The sequence below is a fragment of the Mastigoproctus giganteus genome, chromosome 12, assembly GCF_048544385.1.
Source record: "Mastigoproctus giganteus isolate SK-2022 chromosome 12, ASM4854438v1, whole genome shotgun sequence".
Lineage (NCBI taxonomy): Eukaryota > Metazoa > Arthropoda > Arachnida > Uropygi > Thelyphonidae > Mastigoproctus > Mastigoproctus giganteus.
The window spans coordinates 33,691,751-33,713,294 of NC_143586.1; the positions used below are offsets into that span (position 1 = coordinate 33,691,751).

Sequence of the window (21,544 nt, forward strand, 5' to 3'; positions counted from 1 at the left end):
AGCCCCAGACTTCAACTTTTAGCAGTTAGTTGTTGCATCACGCAGTTCATTGTGCATGACTGCCATCGCACGCTCTTAAGTTCTGCGTTCCCAAAACTTTCAATTCAACGGTTAACTGATGAAGGGCAACAAAGCCCGAAAGCATTTTTCATTATTGGTTACTGTATGTATCTAACATATTCTGTTTTTACTGTTTATTGTATGCACTTAACATTAAACCTAGTTTAACTACAACTCGTCATTTTATTTTACTTTCCATTCTGCTCTGTGCTACATAATAGAGAATACAGAAAAAATATGATGCAATGCTTACCAAGCATCCAAACGCAACAGTAGCTTAAATTAACTATAGAGTTGAAGTGTTTAAAAGGTTTTAAAATAAATCAATGTCACTAAAAACCACAATTCCATTTTATTTCAGTTTGTGTTTACATAGGAATTGAGTTTGTTAACTGGTAACAGTTTCAGGAAAACCTAATAATTCTTGTACCATGCCTACTTTAACTTTGTGGATACCTAACCATATTTTTAAATTCAAATTCAAGCACAAAAGATTTCGGCAATTCCAGAGATTGTTAGTTAAGTTTACTTGCAGTTAAATTTTAGTTTCTATAATGGGATCAGAACTTTTGGGCTGATTTCTTCACCCCCAATAACAAAGTACAATGATTTTTTTCCCCTTCTTTTCACCTTTCACCTATATTTTAAGCTGGAAGCTGAAATCAGGTAGATCTTTCAAAATACATGATTAGTATTATTAAGAAATGAAAAGGGGTGAATGAAAAAAAAAAAAAAAAATTAAACATGGACCAATATTTTAGATCTCAAAACTACAAATATTTTTTTTAACTTAGATACAAATGCACATAGGAATTATTAATACAATGCAAGCTAACCACAACATAAGTATAATACAGAAAGAAATTAATTTCTCTGGCTAAAACTGCCAATTGTACGTGTACTGAATTAGCTGTTTAGTTTCCAGTGTTAATTTCAATGAACGTGGTGAAGTCTATGACAAATGACACTTTGTTATTCTCAATTTGAGTATGGTTCTGACTGAAGCCAAACAGACAGATATCCCATATTCACTTATAAAGCTTAAGTTACGAACATGGTCTTTTTCATCATGAATGAGACCACTGGAAAAACATGTTTTTCAGAGAATAAGTTACACCAATAGTTACAAAAAAATGTTTTTACATTTAATATCTACACATGAGCTATCAAAAACTTCAATTTCCACTGACAAGAAAACAAGATTTTACAAAATACTGTTTCTCCTTACACGGATAATTTTAAAAATCCCGAAGATAAAATGAAATTTTTGCAATTTCAGGATACACAAAAGTGGCACCATTGGTCTATATGCACATAAACGAGATGACTTTGAAGGGAGAACGGGAAAATGACAACATTTTTCATGACTGATTTTTGGCAGCTTGTCTGCGTAGCAAGATGTAGATCTTTTCCTTGATCCAATCCTTATTATAAGGTGCATATGTATTGGTTGATTTCTGATATCTGAGAAAAAAAAAAAAAAATATATATATATTATATTAGTGAGTTAAATTTTATATATATATTAGTTGAGAATAGTGAAAAAATAAAAAACAGTACAAATTATCTAAAACTTCCGAGCGAGCTAAAGTATTTTGAGCACAAGATATCTTAGATGATTTTTAGTGCATATCTTCTGATATAAAAAGACAAAAGCTATGAATTTTTGATAAAAATTTCTAATTTTTTCCTGCACACATTCACTGAAATTTAAACACAAAACTTTAGGTTTTAACAACCATGTCAAAAAATAGCATAGTGATACTCAATTTCATTTAAGGGAAAAAAAAAAAGCATTTACTATTTTATTATTAGCAAAAAAAAAAAAGCATTTGCTATTTTATTATTAGCAAAAAAAAAAAAAAAAAAACTGTATAAATTCATAAACAGTGTGCAGTGATTGGAAACTACTCTTGAATAAGGTATTGCCCAAACATGTGCAAAAATTTAGATAGCACAGATGCTAATTAGGCAGCAACATCATTGTCCACCTTCACAAACTATTCAAATTCGCAACAAAATCCACATGCTTGGAAAACTTACACCACAAGTGGGCGTAGTTTTGTACTGTTATCTGAATTGCATAGTTTTATACTGCCATTTGAATTGCAGCATAACAGAACAGTGAGTCTGTTTGTTTAATTTTCTATCATGACAAGATTCTCCTCGAACAGCAAATTATAAAATAAATCTGTCTTGTGAAGGTTAAAAATATTCTTTGCCTCATGTTTTTCAAGAATGGACAGTACAGAACACAACCAGTCTGTAGCCTTTTCTTTGTTGACTAATCCAGACTTAACACAAACATTTCGTGAAAATGTTATTCATTTCTTTATATCTTTAGAGCCAGCCAATGCTGCATTTGAAGTCGCATTTGAATACCATGTTGCTGAACTAGATAATTTGCCCTTTCTTGCAAAATTGGACCTGATATTGGCAATTAGATGCATGCATTTGTTAGTACCACTCGAAAAGTTTTGTTTCAAGCTCCTCATGATTTGTACCACAAATTTGTTTTGTGTTTCTTTATCACTGCTCCAGCGTTATAAACTTCTTAGTTTTTTTCGGTTTTTCAGTATTGTCGATAAAGGGATATTTAGTATTGTAGGTAAAGGGATGTTATATTCCATTTCAATGTCTGTTTTGCCTCTTTCCATCTTATCAGACTCTTGTATAATTTTCATGCTTAATTCCATCCATTTACATTTTGTCGCCATAACACTGCTAGATGAGATTTAATATAAACAATATTTTAAATTAATTTAAAGACAAGTTCCAAAAAGGATATCAGCTCAGATAAAATGGCACGAAGGAGTATATGTAAATAACTTAGAAAAACTGTTTTTAATTCTTTTGTTAATTTAATAGCTCATCCTTCAGAGTACACTTACATTGTAGCTACCATAAACTCGTTCTGTTTACACAACAGTAAATTCTAACAAATCAGTGCCATCCTTTGGGAAGCAGGGAACTGGGGGCTCTGAGAGGTAAAAGTAAAATGAATGAGGGTCGAATTTTCACTTTTATAAATGATACCAGAACTAGGAGGCATGAAGTTTTTTTTAGCTGGTGAGTTGTTGATTACCGGAATGAGTTACCTCAATGGGTGATCCAGGCTGACAGCTTGGGAAAATTCAAAGGTCAGCTGGATAGACACCTAGGAGAAGAGGGAGCTAAATAGGTAATTCATTTTATTTTATTATTATTTTTAATTCTGTTTTTTTTTTTGGCCAGTGCAGCAAAAGCCTGGGGCTTTCTTGCACCCTATGTCTAAATATTAAAGCTGCACTTAGATGTGCTTTTCATAAGATAGATTAGAATCAAGTGAGAGCTTGCCTGACTAAGACAAGTCTTAATAGGTCCTATAGTGACAATGTTAATTTATATTACAACAATTTCATGTCTTTAAACTAATACTTACACAAGGCAACTAAGATCAGCTAGCTGGTCAATGAAATCAAACAGCTGACTTATATCATAAGTGATGGAAGGAGTATTTGGATTCTGCCTCTTTAGATGCTCTTCATAAATATGACACACTCCTAGAACAAAATTAAAAAAAAATAATAATAAATTAAAGCTAACTTGTATAAATAAAAAAAAAAAAAAACTCATATATACATACTCTTTTTTTTTTTTAAAATACATTTTCATTTAATTTTTAAAATTCATTAAGGATTATCATCAAGAGAAATACATCATGGTTCAAAGTTGACCCAGTCTTTTGTTTATATTTTATAAAATATATACAGGGTGTCTCAAAAATATTGGCAAACATTTAGGGGAGGTAGGTAACATCTAATGGAATGTGAATTGCATAGGAACCCATAACCGGAAACGTCACGGGAAAGTAGTAGCAGAAGAAGAACAATAAGCAGAAATGACACAAGACAGTAATTAGTGGCAAACATTTATTTGACATAATATTAACAATGGAGTACGAGATGGATACATTTCATGATGTTATAACGGATGCTCGAAGGTTCCACCATGAGACGCGATACATGTGTGACACCGATGCAGCATGGATTGGCAGACACGGTCGAACACAACTGGAGTTTCTTTGACAGTGGCAGCAGCGCAGACGAGTCTCGCCACGAGATCCATTTCCGTCTCCACAGGCGATTCATACATGATAGTTTTGAGGGCCCCCACAGAAAGAAATCAAGGCTCGATAAATCAGGTGAGTGTGGGGGCCAGGCAACGGGTCCACCACGGCCAATCCATCGACACCCAAAACACCTGTTCAAATGGTCACAAACACACCTTCCATAATGGGCAGGCGCCCCGTCATGTTGAAACCAAATGTTGCATCTCACATTTGCTGGAACATCGTCAAGTAACCCTGGTAGAACTTGTTCAAGAAAAATCCGATATTTAGCGGAGTTCATGAGGGATGGTAACAGGTATGGGCTGACTAAGCAGTCACCGACCATTCCTGCCCACACATTTATTGCGAAGCGATGTTGTGCTGCATGGGGGCACACCCCGTGTGGGTTGTCGTGAGCCCACACACGAGCATTGTGCTGATTGAATAAGCATTCCCGAGTGAAATAAGCCTCATCCGTGAACAAAACATAGGCTGGAAAATTCAAGTCTTGAACACTTTCTTGGAGAAACCACTGCGCAAAAGCCACACGTGCAGGATGATCTTGGGGGAGGAGTAACTGAACTCTTCGGAGATGAAAGGGGTGTAAGGAATCATCGTGCCAGACACGCTGTACACTGCAACGAGAGACTCCTAAGGCAGAGGCAACGGCACATGTGCTGGTAGTAGGATTATTCTGGACGGCATTCAACACACTTTCTTCCATGGCAGGAGATTGCGTCGAACATGGTCTGCCCGCACTACTCCTGTTACCTCTAAATGACCCATAATCGCACAAATTTTGATGCACACGCGCAAACAAATGGTGGTCCGGTACATGTCTGCCTGGGAAGCATTCTCCATAAATTCGTTGAGCGGCTCGTCCATTGCACTCTGCTAATCCATACACTAGGTGCATGTCTGCCAGCTCACAGTTCATATATCGATGCATGCTCTTCCTGCAGTGACTACTGTTTGAATGAGTAAACCAGAAATTTTCCTCTCGCGAACTGATGAATAGCGCAGTGTACCGACTTACGGTGACGTTTCCGGTTATGGGTTCCTATACGATTCACATTCCTTTAGATGTTACCTACCTCCCCTAAACGTTTGTACCAATATTTTTGAGACACCCTGTATACGTACTAGAACTTAAGCTTTTTATAACAATGTCCATCTATAAAGACACATTTCCATCATTGTCAAAGTATTAATGCCAGCAGCATAAAAAGTAACCCAACTGTGCAAAACAAATTTAGGACACTGCATCTGAATTCATCTCTTTTGAATTTCTTCCCTTCAAAGTACTCCTTCACTGGCCCAAACAAGTGATACTCACTGGGAGCTAACCCTGAACCATAAGGAGGATGGTTCAGATTTCCCAGCCAAACACAGTCAGAATGTGGTTGCCATCAGTTTTTACTAAGATTGTCTAGTAGCTAATCCTTGTTCAATTGACAATTGTCTCTGGGTCCCTATGTAAGTGTACCAATCTAAAACTTGGCTCATTGTTAGATGAAACTGAATCACTGTGTTGATATCCTAGAGACAAATACAAGTGGGAACTCATTAGGGACGCAAATATTTAGTGATGACAGGTAATAAACTCAAATGCAGACCTTTTTAGTTCAAGATAATTTGGCTCTTGGTGGAAATTCCTCAGGGTGTCTGCCAAGAGAGAAAATTGTATATGGATCTCAAGAGAGCATTACTCAAGTGGGAACTAACAACATTAATTGCACACGAACTGGCTATTTCTTGGATAAATATAGGAGAACGTGCTTAAAAATATTGTGAATTGTATCAGGATATTTGTGTCTGCAAACTGTTCAGGCACAACAGGAGAGAATCTATGTGGAAAGCTTCATGGGTTAATTATGATAAGAGATGGGTTAAGAGTGAGGGACTCTTGCTGCAATTGGGGATTTTTTTAAATCATAGACTACCACATAAATTTTTGTAATACCAGTAAAGCAGAATATACAATGCTGATCAGGGGTTAACAGCAGTAGGCATCTATTTTGTAGAAATGGAACACAACTGTTGAACAAAGGTAGGGCAAGGGTCTTTATCACTGGCGTCTCAGTGACAGGAAAAGTGATAATTAGGAGGAATGGAGTAATACTGACAAGCATCTCTAATAATATGGGTCAAAGTCATGCTTACACATATCTCAAGACATCTTATGAGGCAGCAAAAGTCAAAGAACTCCTGAACACTGATAATGGAAAAATGTACCAACATAATGGACAGCCATGTTCAAATGAATAGGAAGCTAATACCAAAGCAAAAAGCTTAAATAATTTTAAAGGGTGTGTCAGGTAGTAAATAGTACAAGAACATTGAGGGTTTAGTGTCATGCAATGTTAACTACAAAATTGCATTTTTTTTTTAGATAACTTTAGTTTTACTTTATACAAATAATGCATATCATGTCATAGAACTGTATCTCTCTAGTACTTTACAAGTTAGCTTGGGCTGTAAGTACATTTCCAGTAAACTAAGAAAATGTCAAATGACTTTTTCTTGGTTAATTACAAAAACGTTGACTACAAAATGATTTTGTAGTTAACGTTGTTTGACACTAAACCCTCGACTTAGTCTGAAGTGTGCCTATAGTATTGTCAGGAGTGTTCTCAATAAAATGAGCGAGTCTGAATTTCTATTTTGGGCAATTGAACAATGACAAATAAAAAGGCTAACAGCAACCTGACACTGCTCAGAAATAGGGGGATAAGTCTCAAAGTTATGTATAATATATTCAGCAGGGATCATACTTCTTATCAAAAGAACCTTGAGCACACAACAAAAACAGTGGGGTGGTTGGAAGGGAAAGAGAAAATTAGAGTGGCAGTATGCTACTGAACAGAAGATTGTGAATAGTATATTAAGAGCTTCTAATGCAAATGGAATGTATGAGCAAGTGTGAATACCTTATTATGAATACTTTCACTTTGTCCTTTACTGGCTGGAGCATGTGGAGGGAAAAGTATGCCAGGAAACAAACAGGAATTATGAGAGTACAGGAAACCTTAGTGGGGTGTGATCATGGAATTCTAAATTGGATGATGAAGAGAAGGGGGGGGGGAGTTATTAGAGGTAAAGGGCTATATAACAGTTTAAGCTGCATGGCCATTATGAACTGAGAAAATGGTCCAAGGTAAATACAGGTGAATAATGGTATGTATCCCTTTAACCCTGAGCTAGGTGTGGAGGGTTCTAGCCTGTGGTCAGTCCTAGAAAACTGTGATCTTGAAATTGCAGTAAATCTGCTTACTAATTGGCTTAAGACGATTGCGACATTTGCAGCATCAAAGAGAATTTCTATTATGCCTCGGTCCAGAGCATGGTGGACTCCCCATCTTAATATGAGCTTCAAATTAAAACAGCAACGCCACAAAATGTGGAAGCAGTCGCAAAGTGTTCAAGACAGGATAGCCTACTCTAGAGCCCGTGCAACATTCAACAGGCTGAAATCTCAAGCAATTAAGAATTATATGGAACCTTCAGACTTAAAAACCTTAAATTGTACTTCCCTGTCCCTGATTCTTCTCCTTGAAGCTCACCTTAACACTGCAATCCAGCAATGCGACATGAAGATGGCTTACCAACCAACCTTGCAGTTTTCCACCTATACAAAGGGTACTAGGAAAGTTTTGCAATACAGCTTTGTTTATTTAATTTTTTCAAAGTAATTTCCTCTACATTCAATACACCTCTCCATCCTCCGAAACCAATCTTTAAACCAGTTCTGCCAAGTTTCACTAGGGAGTAAAGCACACTCGTTGTCCCAAGCCCGTAGAAGGTCCTCATCACTGGAAAACCGCCTCCCTTTTAGCTTCATTTTCACATGCGGGAACAGTGCAAAGTCGCAGGGAGCAAGGTCTGGACTGTAGGGAGGGTGCTCGAGAAGTTTCAGTCCTGTCGTTGTCAAATATTCGGTGCAGGCTTTGGCGCGGTGAGCTGGAGCATTATCGTCATGGAGGTACCAGGTGTCCATTCTTGACTTTGGCTGCAGGTTCTTCATAGATCCAATGACTTTAGGCAGGCATTGTTCAGTATACCACTTAGCTGTGACTGTCTTCTGCGTGTCCAAAACGACACGTTCCACAATTCCACTCGATTTGAAAAATACAGCTATCATTTTCTTCTTTACAGATCGGGATTTTCTGACAATTACGGGTGTGTCGTCATCATCAAAGACCCAAACTTTGTTTTGAGCCCTGGTCGGCAGATCGTAATAGTACAGCAAAGTCTCGTCACCTGTCACGATGTTGTTCACATACCGAGATTGTCCCTTATCAAACTTTTTTAACATCTCCCGGCACCAAGTCACACGTCGTGTCATCTGCTCTTCAGTCAGTTGATGCGGCACCCAGAGAGAACAAAGTTTCTTCACGTGCAAATGATCTTGCAGAATCGAACGAATTGCTGGTGCATTTAGGCCCAAAGTATCCTCTATCTGTTGGTAGGTCACTCGCCTGTTTTCGTCAAGCATTTTCCTCACAGCAGTAACGTTTTCCTCCGTAACTGACGTTCGTGGCCTTCCCGGCCTCTCAGAATCCTCCAGAGTGAAATTTCCCCTTTGGAATTCTCTATACCACCTGAATATCGTTGTACGATGTGGACAATCATCATCTAGTGCAAGAGTCATTTTTTCTAAGCACTGGTCTATGGTTAAACCACGCACGAAATTATACCGCAAAACTGTCCTTATCTCATTTCGTGACCACGATGCCATCGCAAGCACTTTACACTCTCACTACTAATGAATAACTGAGCCCATCGACTTGGCACGGCGGCTACTATGCATGTATGAACATGTCTCACCATGCAGCAACAAGCAGCTTCCTGTGATTCATTGTTGCGTCATATTGCAAAACTTTCCTAGTACCCTTTGTATATTCTTTGTACATTGTGATGTTTTTAATTGTATTATACTTTGAGTGTTGAGCTGTATTTACTTTTCATTCGTTCACATATGTATTTTATATTTAATTTATTAATTTCTTTTTCTAACATATTGTAATATTACTGTTAACCCCTGGCCTTGTGGCCGTGAAGGGCTTATTACAATGTATGCAATGTATTATTATTATCACAATAAAGATTTCTACTACAGTGAATTTTAGCAATTTCATTCTGCTCTTCAACCACTGAAACTACCAGTATGAAATACGTTTCTTTGTGCACAAAAAAAAAAAATATATATATAAAACAGTGCATGCTCCTTACAACAAATTGTTTTTTGGAAAAAGAAAATATTATACATTCCTTCTTCAGTGTTTTTTTTATTTTTTTATTTTTTTATTATAAATTGAAAAATTCAAAATAAACAAATAAAGGCCAGAAGAGTTTGACTTTATTGTAGCTGTTTTGTTACAATTTGCCAGCACAAATCAGTTGCAACAAAAATCAGCTATCAGTGGGCACTTATTGTGGAATCGTAATGGCTAGATCTCACAAATTTGTATTTGCATGTTACCCAGTCGAACACTACAATACTGACTGGTTTTAACATGAACAGTACTTCACACTTACACATGGTGGGTTTCTCCCAAAGCCCAGAGCCATCTACAGTTTAAAATATGTACATACCTCAGCACCACAGCCCAAATTAAATAATCAGTTTATACTTAGGGGATGACCACACAAAGTCAGAGAAGTTCACAAGACAGATATAGAATACAAGAATATCACCATATTTAGAAGTTGTGTGAGCTTGAACCACAGTCAGCTCAAATGTACCCTCACATTTGACCACTCATCTACAGCAATGGCTATTATGTGCAACAGTAGGATGAAGTTGATACATATAGAAACTGAATTGTTTGGAAGAAAATAACACCAAGATTAACAAAGAAAACCCCTTATTTATTATTATTATTATTATTTTTTTTTTTTTGGTGCAGAGGAAGAAATATTTATAATGTGCTCATTCCAAGAGAGATTAGAAATCAAGGTAATCCCTAATAGTGACATGACCTCGTCTAAAAACCTGAGTGTCACCAAAGATGAGTATAGGAATAATAGCCTCTTTTTTGTGAGAAATAACAAAGGACTGAATTTTAGAAGGATTGAAGTTAGCTAAAATTTCTTTACCTCACTGGAGAATTATCCGGAGATGAGCATTTAATTGGCAGTGGCTTTCAAGAAGTTGAGGCTGTTTGTGCAAGACAAGGTATCTCAAACTGGAAGGTAGATTATAGTGTGCTTTTCTCAGTAAACCTATTGACAGGATTTCCAGTCAATGGAAGAAAGTCATTAATATACACAGGAAAAAGAGCAAGAGAAACAGCTGAACTAACACCAGCACAAGTGGAGAAGTTAGAAGACAGAGTGCTGTATACCATCACTAGCAATGTGCATTCAGAGAAAAAAACTGAATACCCAGTTACAGTTGGCAGGCCATAAAATGGTAACTTGTTTAGAAGACCTTCATGCCAAATGTAATCAAAAATCTATTTGCTAATCCCAGGAACGATGGAAATACAATGAAAGAAAGTGCCTTTTCAGACACTGTCAAAAAGTGTTGTAAATTTTGATAACTCATGTGAAATTTTGGATTACTTACAAAGGCAAGATAAATTAAGGATGCTGCTTCCAATAGTGTGTGAACAGATGTGTTTTTTGTTTATTTTTAGTTATTTGTTAAATAATCAAAAATAAACTGTATACTTTTATTACTTTTCTTTGTTTGAAAGAAAATATACAGGGTGATCCGAAAGTAAAACTTTTTATTTTTATATTTGAAATGTTTATTTCAAATAACTTCTTAATATTCAACTTTTTTCTGTTCTTATCAATTTTTTTGTTTTCTAATTTTCTGTTTCGGATTTGAAATATAATTTTATTCAAGATTACCCTAAATGAACATGGATTATCATTTAACAAAGGAACAAAGAGTGGCAGCAGTTAAACATTACTATCAAAATAACAATAATGGAGATGAAGTTGCTCATTTGTTAGCAAAAGAATTTAATATCCAGCAAATTCAAAGTCGTAATATCATAAGACTGGTCAGAAAATTTGAAGAAACCGGAAGCATAAATGATGCAAAAAAAAAAAAAAAAATACCAGGAAGGCCAGTTTCAGCAACGATGACAGAAAAGTCAGATGAATTAAGACAATCATTGGTGCGAACTCCTCAAAAATCCAGCCGATGTCTATCTGCAGAGTTGGATATTAGTAAAAGCAGTTTTCTTTGACTCTTAAAACAGAACGAGATGAAGCCTTAAATTCCTCGGGTACTACAAAGTTTGCATAATGGTGATCAAAGTTTGTGAAGATGAGGACTTTTCTGATAAGATATGGTCAGATGAAGCAACCTTCAAACTGAACGGGCACACCAATCATCATAACTATGTGTATTGGTCTGATGTAAACCCCCATGTTACTTTGGAAAACGATCTTAACTTACCGGGGATCACAGTCTGGGCAGCCATCCCATCCATGGGAAAAATAGGTCCAATATTCTTTGATGAGACTGTTAATCAGGATAATTATTTGCAAATGTTACAAACTGAATTTTGGCTTAAGAGTTCATGATCAAAATAATATTTTTTTCCAACAGGAGGACGTGTTCCACCCCATTATGGGGTTAGGGTTGGGGAATGATTAAATCTCAATTTTACAGACAGATGGCTAGGATGATGTGGTTACATTGAGTTGCCACCACGATTATGAGATCTATCACCGCTTGATCTGTGGAGTGTAATGAAAGATCTTGTCCACAAGACGAAACCATGGATGATTTCTGAATTAAAACAAACAATTTGGGAAAAATCTGCCGAAGGTGACATTGCAATGTGTATGAGGGCTTGTAGGAGTAATAGCATGGGCTGAAGCTTGTACTGAAAAACAGGGGAGGGATCATTTTGAACATTTTTTGTAGATATTAACATTCTGCTACATAAAGAAACGCCGCCTCCGTAGCCAGGTGGGAAGGAGCAGCAGTGCGTAGCACACGCTTCTTGATTAGACCGGGGTTCGAGCCCGTCACCACCAAATACGGAGGATGTGGAAAGGTCACGAAATGACCACCGCATATCCCGGAGCAATATGGCCTTAGTTGCTAATGCTCCTAAAAACCAAATAACAAACAAAACAACAACAACATAAAGAAACATATTAAACATTAGGTTTAGTCTCTAGAGCAAAGTTTCCGGCATCCCCCACTCAATACTTCTCCTTCAACCCATGCACGGTACTAAGTACTATAGGTTTTGATACCTTTCGTGTTTGGGGTTTTCATAAAAAAAAAAAAAAAAAAAGATGACAGCATTTGAGTTTTTTTAATAACGGAAATCATTAAAAATTTGTAAGAAAAACTATCAAGAATTTGTAAAATAAATAGAAATAAAAAAGAGCATTTCTTTCAGACGATCCTGTATATTGATAATTCATTTTATTTTAATAAAAATGATTAGATACAAATTTTATATGAATATATATAATTATGCATCATATTAATATCAAAATAAATTGTTGTCCTGGTTTGTTCATCAAAAATTATAGCAACCCTACTTATTTTGCCCATGATTCCTCATACAGCTCAATCAGATCACCTTGCAGGTGCGTAGTCTCAGATGCTGCAATTTTTTGCAGAACTTAAGCCTTTCTTTGTAAGAGCACCCCCTTTGTTCCCACCTGCTCACCAAACTTATTCCAGCAGCTTTACATCCTTCCCAAAAAGGTGGTCTCCAGACCTGCATGCAGTACAAAAGGTGTGGCCTGAACATTGCCTCATTCAAAGACATGATCACTTTCTTATCCCTTCTAGTAAAATTCCTGTATATCATTGACAAGACACCATGGGCTGGTCTGGCAACCTGTCTGCATGGCTCAGAAAACTTTATATCTGACTGCACAATTACGCCCAGATATTTTTCATTTTCTACCACCCTAAGTGTAATACCACACAGTTGGTATGTTTCTCTGGGGTTACTTCTACCCATATGCAGTACAGTCAGTACTCGTATAGCACAATAGTTGTGTTCCTAGAAATCCTTGTGCAATGCAAAATCGTGCAATATAAATAACAGGCCCTATGGGAAAAATAGGGTTAGGGCCGACCACCCAAGATTGAACATACACTTGTAACCAAAACATTACCAAACACAATAAATAATCGTAATAAAATACGTAAGTATTTTATTACGACTATTACGTAAAATATTGCTAATGCATTTGCTTCTATAGCAAGCAAACTTGTTTTTTTGTTTGATTTTCTATCCAAACAGATGACAGCCGTTCCATCTCTTCCAATTATTTGTGTCTTGATCCAATTGATTTTAATTACACTTTGAGTTGTTCCTGCTATGAAAGTTGTTTTTATTTTCTCTGCATTCTTTCTAATTCTTGGCATTGCCTCATTTAGGCCAGTAGCACGTGCAATATCACATAGTCTTTCATTTTGCTCAAAGCGTTTCACAATTTCATATTTTTTTTCTATCGACCGAGGCGGACTGGCCATAAGCCTTACTGGGGAAATGCTGGTGGGCCGGAGGCCGGTGTGATTTTGGCCATAAACGCTAGCATGAGGCCACTATAAATTTTCCTGGATAGGAATTTTTGACCCAGTCCACCTCTGTTTATTGATATTGCTTTTCTTTTTCTCTCTGAATCTGTAGTGTCTTCACCATGATGCTTCCTTTTCACACCTTTTAAGTATTTTACTCATTTTTAGGGAATAAAGCACAATTACAAAATGAGGAGGCACGCTTGATACACATAAACAAAGCTGCGCACGTGTAGCAACTGAATAAACACCATAAAGGCAGAGACACACTAACACCTCACTAGCTCACGTTTTACTAAAGCACATTCCTGGGGGTTACTACCATAAAACAATAAAAACAATTCCCAGCTGTGTTTCTGCTAGTGGAATCTGTTATAAACTGGTAATAAACTCGATCTAATTGCATTTGTGATAATATCGATAGCTGGAATCGTGTGGGTTTTTACATTATTATGGCGAAAAGCGTTTCCCCTTCACTGATATAAAAAACATAAATACATTTTCAGAATCTTCTCTTCATTCCTATCGTGTTGCGTTCAGTTGGGGTGATTTCGCGTTCGACTGCCATTTCTTGTAAACAACAGGCGAATCGTTCCCCTATTTATAAATCGTGTATGATCGAATTCGTGTAGTGTAAACACGTGTTATACGAGGACTGACTGTACTTTGCATTTGTCAACATTAAACTTCAGTTGCCACTTCTCAACCCATCTGCACAAATTTTCTAGATCCTGTTGCAGTAGCACACTGCCATTACTGTCATTAACAACCCTGCTAACCTTTGTATTATCTGCAAACTTGGACATTAAGCCTGATATACCTTCATCGATATCATTGATAAATATACAAAACAGCAGTGGGTCCAACACTGAATACTGGAGGGCTCCACTAATAACATTAGTCCACGAAGAGCAGCGTCCATTGATTACCAATTGTCTTTCCCCATTCAACCACCCTTTTATCCATTGTAGCAACTTACCCTTGATGCCATAATGCTCCAATTTGTACAGCAGTCTTTCATGAGCAACAGTAGCAAAAGCTTTTCTGAAATCTAAGTACAGGTAACCCTCATATAACACGGTAGTTTGGTTCCTACAAAATCTCACATAATGCGAAACCATGTTATACGGGACTAAGAACCAGTACAAAAAGGGGGGTTATGTTCCAAAAGCTAACAAAAATACACCATTTTTTTTTATAACTATCAGAAACTTTATTTTTATAATAGTAGTAACTTAAATAGTAATAACTTAAATAGTAATATTACCTTACAAACTGTGCCACATATGTCAGATAACGTACTTTAATTTTAATTTTCTTCCTCTTAATTGCTGCTAAGCACAATCAAAATAGAACGTTTTGTCTGTTGCAAAATATAACTTTGTTCTGCAGCATCTAGATTTTGTGTATCTTTTGCTCTCTTTAAACAATCAGTAATCTTGGTTTGTTTGCTTTTGCTTGATAGATCTTTGTAAATTTCTTGGTATGGAGCTAAACATTTTTGAAGCTCCCTTTTGAACTTTGTGCTCCTTTCAGTCGATGTATCTGCATCCAAAAAATAATAATCTAATTGATTGGCTAAGTTTATGCCTTCCTGTATGCTTCTTAGTGTAAAATTTGGAACTTCAGAATTTTTATCTGCACTATCATCCTCTGCTTTGATTTACTTCTGATGCCATTTCCACCAAATCCACTTCGCCAAGCTCTTTTTCTAACAGTAATTCTTGAACATCTTCAGTAGTCATATCATCAAAACCACCTCCTACTGATTTAGCAAGTTCTACTATAGCACTGGTTTGACCATATTTCCTGAATGAACTGACTCTTGCCATATGTTTTTCCAACATGCATTTAATGTTTACAGTTTTACTTCTTTGAGTGATAAAACAATATCACTCGATATATTCCGATACAGTCCGCAATTAAAAATTGTTCCCATGCCTCTATCACTTCAACAGATTTGGAATGAATTTTTTTCCAAAATCCATTGTAACGATATTTTGATGTAATGAGTTTTAAAGGTAGATATAATTCTTTGATCTAATGGCTGAATTAAAGAAGTTGTATTAGGTGGTAGGAACATTACTTCAACGTTTAGATGACTTAAACCTTTTGGATGACCTGGTGTGTTATTCAATAGTAATAAAACTTGTGAAATCTAGATTTTTCCACTTTAATAAATAAAAAAGAACACGGCACGCACAAGTGAGATATGGAGTAATGAGTTTCTGAAAATTTGTTTTTTATATGACTGAATATTTCATGGAAGAGGAAACACATTTCACCATAATAACGTGAAAACCCACAGAATTCCAGCTATCGGAACTTTAGCAAATGCAAGAAGATAGTTTCTGATTCAAACTGTTTCTGATTTAACTTTATTATTCAAAATGTTTGAATCAGACAGTTAAATGTTCTTGATTATTAAACTGACTTTTCAATCTAGAATTTCTTAACGATTTAGCACTAATGATCAATATCCTGCAGGAGCTCTCTTACCTTTCAGAAGCTTTAAAAAGTTGCAGCATCACTATAGTAAAAGCAGATAAATTAAATATTCTAACTATCAATGCTATTGCTAATTTGAAAAATTCTGAAAGAAATTGTGAAGCTAAAATCGAGAGCATGTTGACATTGAAAGAATTTGAAGGAATCAAAATCGAAAGTAAGAACACATTTAAAAAATTACCACGTGACAAGTTATTAATGCAACAGAGTAATTTTAAATTAAATAGAGAAAATAATGATACTATTGACAATGAGGAATTGAAAGAAATTTTAAACTGGAATTGTGGAATACGAAAGAACTTTTGTCTCCGTGGCAAGAAGGTGAAAAACGAATAAGAAATTCAAGTTTTCTGATAAAATATGAAATAAAAATTAATGATTTTAGAGATTTTGTCGAAGACAGTTTATCTTTAAAATTGAGTGAAATTCCCTCTTCAATTATAAAAGCCATAAATATCTTCGAAACCACTGCGATTAGCAGTGCTGAAGTTGAGCGAGCTTTCAGCGTAATGAATATTGCTACGATTAAACACGCTGCAGATTATGATGACCATACATCTAAATGGAAAACCATTGCTTCAATTTGATCCAGATCGTTACATCAAATCATTCCTCTGTAATCATCACTCAGCTATTGAGCAAAGCAGATCAATAACAAACATTAATAAAGAAGTAATTCTATATATTATATATATATAGAATCCCCAAGGATGTTTCACTTCAAAAAGTCGGCAAAACTGCGAGCCCGTTGTTAAAATATTCAGAGCTCACCACTGATTGGAACCAAGTGTATATCTTTATTAATCAGTATTAGACATCATACATTATTATATGGACTAATATACATAAGATAAAATATATTATAATTCTATAATAAAGAAGTAATTCTATAATTTATTCTAAAAATTCTAAATTTTTAGAATAAAATTTTCTTGAATATTTGCATAATAATTTTTTTCATGTAAATCTGATTTTTGTGTACCTTTTCTAGAAGTTTGTTTTTATATTGTAGAATGTTTTGTGATAATTTTTAATTGTGATATGTTTTTGGGTAGTAAATGGATGGCCAGTGCTCAAAACAGAAGGAACTGGAAAGTTGCTGGAGAGGCCTTCATCCTGCAGTGGATTGAAAATGGCTGATGATAATGATGATACCTCAATCAGCGAGGTATTTTTTTGGTAAGAATTAACTGCGGTATGCGAGGTATTCCTGTATACACTAGTTGATCTGGATGCCTCTTAGAGAGTTACTAATAGGTTAAGTCCAGTGACTATCTAGTGGCCAGTCTCCAAACACTGTTTCAGAGCTGTACCCTCGAAATGTAAGGGAAGACTGGATCTCACCACAATGCCTATCACTCATGCTGCATGATTGAAGAGATGTGGAGGAAGGGGGATTGCCAGAGCTTTGCTGCTCTGGAGACTAAACTTGGGTTTCACCACTTCAAGCCTCCAATAAGCAATGTGGTGGTATTGCACCAGTTGGTGAGAGTCATCTGCCAGCTAGTATCGCCTGGTAATACAGAGGCAGAGGGGCAGCATTCCTCTGTGTGGTGTGGATACCACTGTTTATGCTGGTTCAGACCTCGGTGGTCCCCTTCAGTATACTGGTTGCCTTATTTTAGTACTTGCTGCAGGTGTTATACCCAGTATTCTAATGTCAACAGACAAAACTGCATTTCAGTTCAATTACCTATCTGATTGTGAAATACCATCTTAGAAACAAATACAGGGAAATTTTTACAAGAAAGGTAAATGAATAAATGACTGACAGATGAATATAAAAGGAGGAAATCTGGCATAACCTGTGCCATATTAATATACCCTTGAGTCTTAGTTCAAGAGACAATAAAGGAACAAACTAAAGAAAACAAAAACGATCACATACACAAAAAAGTACATTAGGGTTCCCTCTAAACAGAAGTTTCAGTTCCCTAAATTCTCCACTATTATGCTCACTTCTACTATTCTTCTTCACTATTATGCTGTAAATATCAATAAAGCAACAATGGGAATCATTAGACTAGAAAGACACTACATAACTGTAGGAGTTATGAAAATAAAATCAATGAGTTTACAATCATCGCCTTTCAACTTGAATAAGCAGTTTGGACAACTGTTCCATCTCCAAACTTCTTGTGTAGTTAACTTGCAAAATTAAAGCAATGTATCTTGCATTTACACCTGAGAATCAGCAGTGAATTGAATAGCCTTACTCTGAGAAATTATTGTAATCCTTTTTGAAGTATACCAACACATATTCTAGTCTCAACAAAATATGCCACTATCCTTGGCATTACTATTGTATTTGTTCCATCTAATGAACAATGCTGTGTATGATGTACTGGATGGTTATATAAATAAATTTCCCTATTCAGGAAACCCTAGTGTCAAAATTGTTAGAGATAGTGCTGTGAAAATCGGTGGGTATGTCATTTAGGGTATGGGGAAGCGATTTGTAGAATAAAAAAATATTTGTTTAAATTTCCGTCACTGGGGAAGAAATTGGCACTGTAAACATGAAATGGAAGATTAGATTTTAATATCAGAACTTAGACATCTACAGATATTGTTCTATGTGCGTTCCTTCACTTGAGATGACATTCTGAAAACGGAGGACTGCATGCGACACAGCTTCACATAGCATCTCAATGGGGATGATGGCTATATGCTGTTTAATGCTTGCTTTCAAACTGACAAGTGTCTGTATGCCGGCACGATAAACCCTGTCTTTCAGGTATCCCTGTAGCCAGAAATCACAGGGATTGAGATCTGTGATTGGGCTGGCCTCTAGAAATATTGCAATCATTTCCAAATGTTGAACGGAGCAGCCCTTCACTTGTCAACCAACATGGGGAGAGGCACCATCTTGCAGAGCAGGAATAATGTGATCTCTTAGAAGAGTGCAGTACCATGCAGTAGTTACTGTACATCTTACGGGGCAGTGAGGTGTAGACTCTTCAAAGGAAAATGGTCTGATTATAAACTCTGCTGTGAATCTACACCATACTGTAATGTATGGACTTTGTACTGGTCTTTCACGCACAGCAGATGGATGAGCAGTTCCCCATATTCGGCAGTTTTGTGCATTTACAGCCCCATGAAGAGTGAAATGTGCCTCATCAGGTCACAAGATCATTCGAGCACATGTATCGTCAAGTTCCCCATGAGCCAGAAATTGTAGAGCAAAGTCTATTTGTTGTTGCTGATCACAAGACTAGTTCTTGCACTACGTAAATCTTGTATGGGAACCAGCATAAAATTATTCGAAGCACTTTACGTACAGTAGACCAAGGAAGGTTCAAGTCTCTTGACACACCTCTGGCACTACTGACTGATAATGTTTTGCATTCTGACCATTGCAACCGCCACTTCATCCACTACCTCCGTTCCAATACGTGGTCATCCCCAGCCTGGAATTACACCTAACTCCCCGGTCACTTCAAATTTCTTTATTAGTTTTTGAAGCCCCACCGAAGTCAAAGGTCCTTTATGCAAACCCTTAAGTTTCCGCTATTCACGTAGTGCTGCATTAGCGTTACTATTATTCTGGTAGAGTAGTTTTACTAAAAGAGCACGTTCCTTTTTTGTAAGAGCCATAATGGTTATTGACAGTGGCTTGGCCTTAACAGGATATCATCTGCATAATCAGCGTGTCTTGAAGTAAATGATGACTTTTACATATGTGCAGTGCTGTTTTCCCCATGGTGGCAGAAATTTTAACTATTTTTTTCCCCTTCTACAAATTGCTTCCCCATACCCTAAATGACTATCCACTGATTTTCACAGTGCTAACTCTAACCATTTTGACACTAGGGTCTCCTTGAATAGGGAAATGTTTTAAACCACCTGGTATATTTCAACTTTATGGAAATAGTCATGCAAATTAATTTAAGGCTACTTTCCTTAATTTGAAAACTTTACTGCTTTCTGTGTCTCTAAAACCATAACTTCTGTTCTCAATCTAGTGTCATGGAATATGCAGTGTAAGACGGTCATATAATTAAATACATGTGTAAACTAATATAAAATGAGTACTATAATCTACCTTCATGCCAAACAGATATCTGCTTAGTCTAAAAGCTTTCTTGAAGCATAAACAAAACAGCAATTGACAAAGCTAATAAACAGATTACTCATTATACAGTATATCATAACTAAAGTACTGGATATGTTTGTTGCCATGTGTTGATCAGAGAAATGGGCAATATGATGGAGAGGCTGGAACAATGTTCTCATTTGTACAAAACAGTCTTTTTTTTTTTTTTTTTTTTTTTTTGCTCATTTTTTAAATCAGTTTATAAAATCAATCATACTAAATACATAAATCATGACTTATTACCATTTGCTCATTATATTATTAAGAGCAGAAACAAGTAAGCTGCATTATGAAAGCACTGACAGCATACTATGATGATTAAATCACAAAGCCTGATATACACTGCATCTCACTCACTGTCAACTATAAGGTATTAACAAAACATGGGGCAAATATTACATTGGGAGGTATGTGCAGTGATATGAAAACAATTACTTTCATATATTATTAGTTAATCAATTAGGAATTAATTAGTATCAAGGCAATTAGTTACTTTCACTTCTATTAATCACAGAAAAGAAAAATTCAATTAATTTAAGGAATAAAAATGCAATGTGGCTGAGTCACATGCATTAACTAAAAATTTTTGTTTCTAAGAACATTAAATGACTAAGTTACAATGTTATTTTTGGAGAAGACCTTTTACATATAGGAAGATGAAATTATGAAAAGAAAATCTCCATCACAAAATTATTTTTAAAATTACTATTTCAGTCTTGAAAGATAATTATAAAAAACCTAGTCCAAGAAGTCAACCTTAATACATAACAACTTTGGGTTAGGGTTAAAATTAAAGGCAAAGGAATTGATAAAAATCTCAGATTCTTATACAGCCAGGTTAGCAATTTTCTCATACATCAAGGTTGGATGGGGATATTTTGAAATGACCATAGTTTGGAAAGTACCATGACTCATTACTTCTCATTATTAATTACCTATTTGGTCCAATAAAAAAATCTGAAGGGATATTCTTTTTATTCTTTTTAAAATTTCAACAAAAAACAACTCCAGTAAACCAATTAAGATACGAAAAACAGTCTGTCTACATTTTCAATAATCAACAGATCCCTAGTTATACAAGAATCAGCTTAGAGTTGAAGGACCAGAAAACTGTTTTGTAAGCCCTACCCAGGCTTTGGGCATTATTTTGCTCATCCATGCTCACTAAAGGTCAGAAAAGAATAAGGGTTTTATTATCCCCCCCCCCCCCCCCGAGAGGAGAAGGATATATTTTTATAGCATCAGTGATCGATCATCAACCCCATATGTC

The 21,544-nt window shown here is 36.0% G+C and overlaps 1 protein-coding gene across 1 annotated transcript in view; it reads right to left on the reverse strand.

Annotated features, from left to right (window-relative positions):
* Positions 1-393: 393 nt before the first annotated feature.
* The window catches only part of e(r) (enhancer of rudimentary), a 53,903-nt gene continuing 32,752 nt past the window's right edge, over positions 394-21,544 (reverse strand). The window contains exons 3-4 of the mRNA XM_090386890.1: positions 3,482-3,602; positions 394-1,524 (exon numbers count right to left, since the gene is read on the reverse strand). Of these exons, the coding sequence (XP_090243016.1) occupies positions 1,422-1,524; positions 3,482-3,602 (224 nt within the window). The 3' untranslated portion in view covers positions 394-1,421. The remainder of the gene's footprint in view (positions 1,525-3,481; positions 3,603-21,544) is intronic.